An 8,294-nucleotide genomic window follows, 5' to 3' on the forward strand; every position below is an offset into this window, starting at 1 on the left:
AGAGATGGTGTCTTGCTCTGTTGCCCAGGCTGGTCTCAAAGTCCTGAACTCAAGTGATCCCCCACCTTCGCCTCCCGAAGTGTTGGGATTACAGGTGTGAGCCACTGCACCTAGCTAGGGAAAAGAATACTAAATGTGAACATCAAGAACCTTGATGTTATTTAACAGCCTTGTCACTAGCCAGTGATATGTCCTCCAGTGCCTTAAATCTTGGCTTCCTTCTTCATCAGATTTAGTAACTAAAGAAGCATAAATGAGTAAGCAATAAAGGACTCATAAAAGAAAGGGTCTTGAGTTCTCTGGTGCTGCTATACCAGGGAAGTGGGGTCCCCACAGACCTGGAAATTCTGGCCCCTCTTTCTCAACTGAGTGCAAATTGAGACGTCTGGGATTGATTTCCAAAGACTCATGTTATGTAAGGAAGCCACCAACAAGAGCAAAGAAAAGGAGCCAGGGATAGCTCTTCCTCAGGGACAAGTACTTGACTTTCAGGGATGTGGCTATAGAATTCTCAGTGGAGGAGTGGAAATGCCTGAACCCTATACAGAGGGCTTTATACAGGGACGTGATGTTGGAGAACTACAGGAACCTGGAGTCTGTGGGTAGCTCTTTAAAATCCATGATGGAGTTCTCATCAACAGGGCAAGGCAATACAGAAGTGTTCCACACAGGGACGTTGGAAAGACATGAAAATTATCACATTGGAGATTTTTGCTTCCCAGAAATTGAGAAAGATATTCATGACTTTCAGTTTCAGTGGCAAGAAATTGAAAGAAATGGCCATGAAGCACCCATGACAGAAATCAAAGAGTTAACTGGTAGTACAGACCGACACAATCAAAGTCATGCTGGAAACAAGCCTATTAAAGACCAGCTTGGATTAAGCTTTCATTTGCATCTGCCTGAACTGCACATATTTCAGACTGAATGGAAAATTGGTAATCAAGTGGACCAGTCTATCAATGATGCTTCCTCAGCTTCAACATCCCAAATAATTTCTTGTAGGCTCAAAACCCATATTTCTAATAAGTATGGGAAGAATTTCCTCCATTCTTCATTATTCACACAAATACAGGAAGTACACATGAGAGAAAAACCTTTCCAATGTAATGAGTGTGGCAAAGCCTTTAATTATAGCTCACACTTAAGGAGACATCACGTAACCCATTCAAGAGAGAAACAATATAAATGTGATGTATGTGGCAAAGTCTTTCATCAGAAGCAATACCTTGCATGCCACCATAGAGTTCATACTGGAAATTAGTTGGCAATCTAAAACTGGGATTTCAGCAGTAAAGACTGAAAATGTCAAAATTAGGATAATTGCTTGGACAGAATATTTGATGTTATTAGAGTGAATTATAAGTTGGATGATAAATTTATAGATATGAAAAGAGCTAGATGACCATAAATTATCTTTGGGAAGAAGAGTGGGAACTAGAGGGAGAGAGGTCAAGAGAGATTCACAATAGTCTATGCATCATTATAAATGTGCACATGTCCTCGTGGTCAGGCAGTAATGTTTGAAGATACAGGTGAGTGCCTGAAATGAAGAAATACAACTTTTGCTAAAACAACATGCTGACCAAAAATAAAAATAAAAAGAAGAAGAAGGCCGGTCACGGTGGCTCACGTCTGTAATCCCAGCACTTTGGGAAGCTGAGGTGGGTGATCATCTGAGGTCCGGAGTTCAAGACCAGCCTGGCCAACATGGCGAAACCCTGTCTCTACTAAAAATAAAAAAATTAGCTGGGTATAGTGGCATGTGTCTGTAATCCCAGTTACTGGGGGGCTGAGGCAGAAGGATCGCTTGAACCTGGGAGACAGAGTTTGCAGTGAGCCAAGGATAAGAAAAAGAAAAGAAAGACAAGAGAAAAAAGTATTTGGGCCTAACAAAGTACTGAGTAGGCATGAGGTCGGAGAGTCAATGTCCATTGAATTTAACCTTAAGAAATTTTTTTGTGGCTTTCAACACTGCTGGTTCATCAGAGGAATAGATGGGTTACAAACCATCTTGCTGGGAATCAATAGGAAAGTAAATGATGTGAAAGTAGAGAGAAATCCTTTGAGTTTAGGAGTGAAAAGAAGCAAAGACTCCATACGGTAGTCAAAAGGGATGAGGAGGGGAAGGGAAGAGAAATATGTCATCTATGGAGATAGAGGGAAGGAAGCATATTATCAGGGAAAGGTTGAGGTGAGATCACAGGGCACTCACATAATCAAGTGGAATTAAGCTTTGAAATGTTAGCCTAAAATAGTAATAATCTTTACATATTTACTTATTTGGCAGAATGATTAGCTGAGAAGCAAACTCTTTGTTAAAAGCAACTTCTCTGTTTCTGGAATTCATCCTTATTATTTTAAATAAAGGTAGACTGTAACTAGACTAAGTTATAAATGTGTTGGTGTTAAAGGTGTGATATTACCTTATTAATTTGAATGACTGGCGCTGATTTCCTCCAATTTAAAAATTTTATTTAGCTAGTCCAGGGAGTCTTGTTTTGCTTGACAGCTGCCTCTGATGCTGGCACACAGTGACCTCTTTCCAACCTTTTGCATCCAGCCTTTATGAGAAGGGGAGCTAACAAACTAATTAGACTGGTAGCTTAAAAAAATATCAATCTTGGTGAACACCCAGGCCAAAAAGTCTTACATATACAAAAACAGAACATTTGCGTCTGCCCAACTGTGCAAGACTGCTAGCCTCAGGCTTTTATCTCACACTTAAAAACCGGTTTTATTTCGCACTTTGGAATACTGTGTAGAAGTCTGACACATTTGTAGGATTAAAAATGACATTTGAAATGATGAGATCTACATTGGGAAAATTAAGTGTGAACAGATTTGGAGATATAACTGAACAATTTGTCACTGATGGAAATGTGCAAGCTCTGCCTCCCGAGTTCAAGTGATTCTCCTGCCTCAGCCTCCTGAATAGCTGGGACTACAGGCGCCTGCCACCATGCCTGGCTAATTTTTGTATTTTTAGTAGAGATGGGGTTTCAGCACACTGGCCAGGCTGGTCTCGAACTCCTGACCTCATGCCATCCACCCACCTTGGCCTCCCAGAATGTTGGGATTACAGCCGTGAGCCACTGCACCCACCCAAAAAGGGGTTAATTTCTTATACCGCATAAAGAAAAAAAAATGTATTAATAGTTGGCTTGTGAAATATGGTATTTTCTGCCCAGCTCCTGGTAGAATTGTTTTTGCTGAACATGACTATCATGTCAGTGGGGTTTTAGTTATCAGTGCCAGAAGGGAAGTCAAAGATAAGGCACAATATTTCTCAATCCACTGGCCACCTGCATCAGAATTACTTAAGGTGTTGTTTAAGGAAATGCAGCTTCAGGCGGGGCATGGTGGCTCACACTTGTAATCCCAGCACTTTGTGAGGCCGTGGCAGGTGGATCCCGAGGTCAGGAGTTTGAGAACAGCCTGGCCAATATGGTGAAACCCTGTCTCTACTAAAAATACAAAAATTGGCTGGGTGTGGTGGCACACACCTGTAGTCCCAGCTGCTTGGGAGGCTGAGGCAGGAGAATCGCTTGAACCCGGGAGGAGGAAGTTACAGTGAGCAGAGATGGTGCCACTGCACTCCAGCCTGGGCAACAGAGCAAGACTCCATCTCAAAAAAAGAAAATGCAGATTCCAAGTTTTCATACTGGATCTACTGAATCTCTGCAGGAGGGTCCTGATAATTTACTATTTTAATAAGCACTTAGGTGTTTCTTATGAAAACCAAAGTTTGAGAACTAGATTTTGAAACATACAACTATACTTAGATTCAGTACTGTTCAGAGGGAGCAAAAATTGGTGTATCCTTTATAATGTGCCAATTTTTCATGCAATCTCTTTACCAGAATTTAAAATGTACACATCCTTTGACGTAGCCATTCCATTTCTAGGAATTTATCTAACAGAATAATTGAATAAGTGTGCATGGACATTTGTTAAAACAAACTGTCCATTACAAAATTGGCTATTGTAGGAGAAAAGTGGTAATAACGTAAATGCCTATGAAGGAATGTTATGTATCAAATACTGTTCTAAGCACTTCAAAAGCAGTTAAGTCATTTAATCCTCATAACGTTATATAGTAATAGAATATAAAACATATATTAAAATATAATCTTAATACTATTATTATCCCTCATTTTACAGATGACAAAGCTGAGGCACAGAACAATTAAGCACTTATCCAAAAATCACACTGCCGGTAAGCAGCACAGCCAGGACACAAAGCCAGGTAGTCTGGCTCTAGAGTCTGTGGGCTTAATCCTGCACTATTTGCCTCTCTCAACATTCTACTGCCTTCACATAATCATTATATATATTTTTAATTTACAAAAATTAAATTTAAACATGAGTGAGCTAGTATAGGTGGCTTTCTTTTTCTTTTTCTTTATTTATTTTATATACTTTACGTTCTGGGATACATGTGCAGAACATGCAGGTTTGTTACATAGTATACACCTGCCATGGTGGTTTGCTGCACCCATCAAACCGTCATCTGCATTAGGTAGTTCTCCTAATGCTATCCCTCCCCTAGCCCTCCACCCCGCAAAAGGCCCCAGTATGTGATGTTCCCCTCCCTGTGTCCCTGTATTCTCATTGTTCAACTCCCAATTATGAGTGAGAACGTGTGGTGTTTGATTTTCTGTTCCTCTGTTAGTTTGCTGAGAATGATGGTTTCCAGCTTCATCCACGTCCCTGCAAAGGACATGAACTCATACTTTTTTATGGCTGTATAGTATACTGTGTTGTATATGTGCCACATTTTCTTAATCCATTCTATCATTGATGGACATTTGGATTGGTTCCAAATCTTTGCTATTGTGAACAGTGCCGCAATAAACATACGTGTGCATGTGTCTTTATAGTAGAATGATTTGTAATCCTTTGGGTATATACCCAGTAATGGGTCAAATGGTATTTCTGGTTCTAGGCCCTTGAGGAATAGCCACACTGTCTTCCACAATGGTTGAGCTAGTTACACTCCCACCAACAGTGTAAAAGTGTTCCTATTGCTCCACATCCTCTCCAGCATCTGTTGTTTCCTGACTTTTTAATGATCACCATTCTAACTGGCATGAGATGGTATCTCATTGTGGTTTTGATTTGTATTTCTTTGATGACCAATGATGATGAGCTTTTTTTTCATGTTTGTTGGATGCAAAAATGTCTTTTTTTGAGAAGTGTCTGTTCATATCCTTTGCTCACTTTTGAATGGGGTTGTTTGTTTTTTTCTTATAAATTTGTTTAAGCTCTTCATAGGTGGTGGATATTAGCCCTTTGTCAAATGCATAGATTGCAAAAACTTTCTCCCATTCTGTAGGTTGCCTGTTCACCCTGATGGTAGTTTATTTTGCTGTGCAGAAGCTCTTGAGTTTAATTAGATCCCATTTGTCAATTTTGGCTTTTGTTGCCATTGTTTTTGGTGTTTTAATCATGAAGTCTTTGCCCTTGCCTATGTCCTGAATGGTATTGCCTAGGTGTTGTTCTAGGGTTTGTATGGTTTTAGGTCTTACGTTTACGTCTTTAATCCATCTTGAGTTAATTTTTGTATAAGGTGTAAGGAAAGGGTCCAATTTCAATTTTCTGCATATGGCTAGCCAGTTTTCCCAAAACCATTTATTAAATAGAGAATCCTGTCCCCATTTCTTTTTTTTGTCAGGTTTGTTAAAGATCAGATGGTTGTAGATGTGTGGTGTTATTTCTGAGGCCTCTGTTCTGTTCCATTGGTCTATGTATCTGTTTTGGTACCAGTATCATGCTATTTTGGTTACTATAGTCTTATAGTATAGTTTGAAGTCAGGTGGTGTGATGCCTCCAGCTTTGTTTTTTTGTTTTTGTTTTTTTTTTGCATAGGATTGTCTTGGTTATACAGGCTCTTTTTTGGTTCCATATAAAATTTAAAGTAGTTTTTTCTAATTCTGTAATGAAAGTCAGTGGTAGCTTGATGGGGATAGCATTGAGTCTGTAAATTACTTTGGGCAGTATGGCCATTTTCACCATATTGATTCTTCCTATCCATGAGCATGGAGTGTTCTTCCGTTTGTTTGTGTTCTCTTTTATTTTGTTGAGCAGTGGTTTGTAGTTCTTTTTGAAGAGGTTCTTCACATCCCTTGTAAGTTGGATTCCTAGGCCTTTTATTCTCTTTGAGGCAATTGTGAATGGGAGTTCACTCATGATTTGGCTCTCTCTCTATTATTGGTGTATAGAAATGCTTATGATTTTTGCACAGTGATTTTGTATCCTGAGATTTTGCTGAAGTTGCTTATCAGCTTAAGGAGATTTTGGGCTGAGATGATGGGGTTTTCTAAATATACAATCATGTCATCCGCAAACAGGGACAATTTAACTTCCTTTCTTCCTATTTGAATACACTTTATTTCTTTCTCTTGCCTGATTGCCCTGGTCAGAATTTCCCATACTATGTTGAATAGGAGTCGTGAGAGAGGACATCTTTGTCTTGTGCCAGTTTTCAAAGGGAATGCTTCCAGCTTTTGCCCATTCAGTATGATATTGGCTGTGGGTTTGTCATAAATAGCTCTTGTTATTTTGAGATATATTCCGTCAATACCTAGTTTATTGACAGTTTTTAGCATGAAGGGGTGTTCAATTTTATTGAAGGCTTTTTCTTCATCTATTGAGATAATCATGTGGTTTTAGTCATTGGTTCTGTTTATATGATGGATTATGTTTATTGATTTGCATATGTTGAACCAGCCTTGCATTCTAGGGATGAAGCCAACTTGATGGTGGTGAATAAGCTTTTTGATGTGCTGCTGGATTCAGTTTGCCAGCATTTTACTGAGGATTTTCACATAGATGTTTATCAGAGATATTGAACTGAAATTTTCTGTTTTTGTTGTGTCTCTGCCAGGTTTTGGTATCAGGATGATGCTGGCCTCATAAAATGAGTTAGGTAGGATTCCCTCTTTTTCTATTGTTTGGAATAGTTTCAGAAGGAATGGTACCAGCTCCTCTTTGTACCTCTGGTAGAATTCGGCTGTGAATCCATCTGGTCCTGGGCTTTTTTTTGGTTGGTGGGCTATTAATTACTACCTCAACTTCAGAACTTGTTATTGGTCTATTCAGGGATTCAACTTCTTCCTGGTTTAGTCTTGGGAGGGTGTATGTGTCCAGGAATTTGTCCATTTCTTCTAGATTTTCTAGTTTATTTGTGTAGAGGTGTTTATAATATTCTCTGATGGTAGTTTGTATTTCTGTGGGATTGGTGGTGATATCCCCTTTATCATTTTTTATTGTGTCTATTTGATTCTTCTCTCTATTCCTTCTGTATAAGTCTGACTAGCAGTCTATGTATTTTGTTGGTCTTTTCAAAAAACCACCTCCTGGATTCATTAATTTTTTGAAGGGATTTTTGTGTCTCCATCTCCTTCAGTTCTACTCTGATCTTAGTTATTTCTTGTCTTCTGCTAGATTTTGAACTTGTTTACTTTTCCTTCCCTAATTCTTTTGTGATGTTAGGGTGTCGATTTCAGATCTTTCTTTCTTTCTCTTGTGGGCATTTAGTGCTATAAATTTCCCTCTAAATGCTGCAGTAGCTGTGTCCCAGAGATTCTGGTACATTGTGTCTTTGTTCTTATTGGTTGCTAAGAACTTATTTATTTCTGCCTTAATTTCATTATTCACCCAGTAGTCATTCAGGAGCAGGTTGTTCCGTTTCCATGTAGTTGTGCAGTTTTGAGTGAGTTTCTTAATCCTGAGTTCTAATTTGATTGTACTGTGGTCTGAGAGACTGTTTGTTATGATTTTCATTGTTTTGCATTTGCTGAGGAGTGTTTTACTTCCAATTATGTGGTCAATTTTAGAATAAGTGCAATGTGGTACTGAGAAGAATGTATATTCTGTTGATTTGGGGTGGATAGTTCATATATAACTATTAGGTCCGCTTCGTCCAGAGATGGGTTCAAGTCTTGAATATCCTCGTAAATTTTCTGTCACGTTGATCTGTCTAATATTGACAGTGGGGTGTTAAAGTCTTTCACTATTATTGTGTGGGAGTCTAAGTCTTTTTGTAGGTCTCTAAGAACTTGCTTTATGAATCCAGGTGCTTCTGTATTGGGTGCATATATATTTAGGATAGTTAGTTCTTCTTGTTGTATTGATCCCTCTACATTATGTAATGCCCTTCTTTGTCTTTTTTGATCTTTGTTGGTTTAAAGTCTATTTTATCAGAGACTAGGATTGCAACCCCTGCTTTTATTTTTTTGCTTTCCATTTTCTTGGTAAACCTTCCTCCGTCATTTTGAGCCTGTGTGTGT

The 8,294-nt window shown here is 38.8% G+C and overlaps 1 protein-coding gene across 1 annotated transcript; it reads left to right on the forward strand.

The window, feature by feature from the left end:
• Positions 1 to 408: 408 nt before the first annotated feature.
• On the forward strand, positions 409 to 1,110 carry LOC100428965 (putative protein ZNF321). Its single transcript, XM_015138972.3, is given in 3 exon segments — positions 409 to 477; positions 479 to 1,067; positions 1,070 to 1,110. Coding segments are annotated over 3 exon segments (699 nt in total).
• Positions 1,111 to 8,294: the final 7,184 nt, after the last annotated feature.

Source organism: Macaca mulatta, chromosome 5 (genome assembly GCF_049350105.2).
Source record: "Macaca mulatta isolate MMU2019108-1 chromosome 5, T2T-MMU8v2.0, whole genome shotgun sequence".
Lineage (NCBI taxonomy): Eukaryota > Metazoa > Chordata > Mammalia > Primates > Cercopithecidae > Macaca > Macaca mulatta.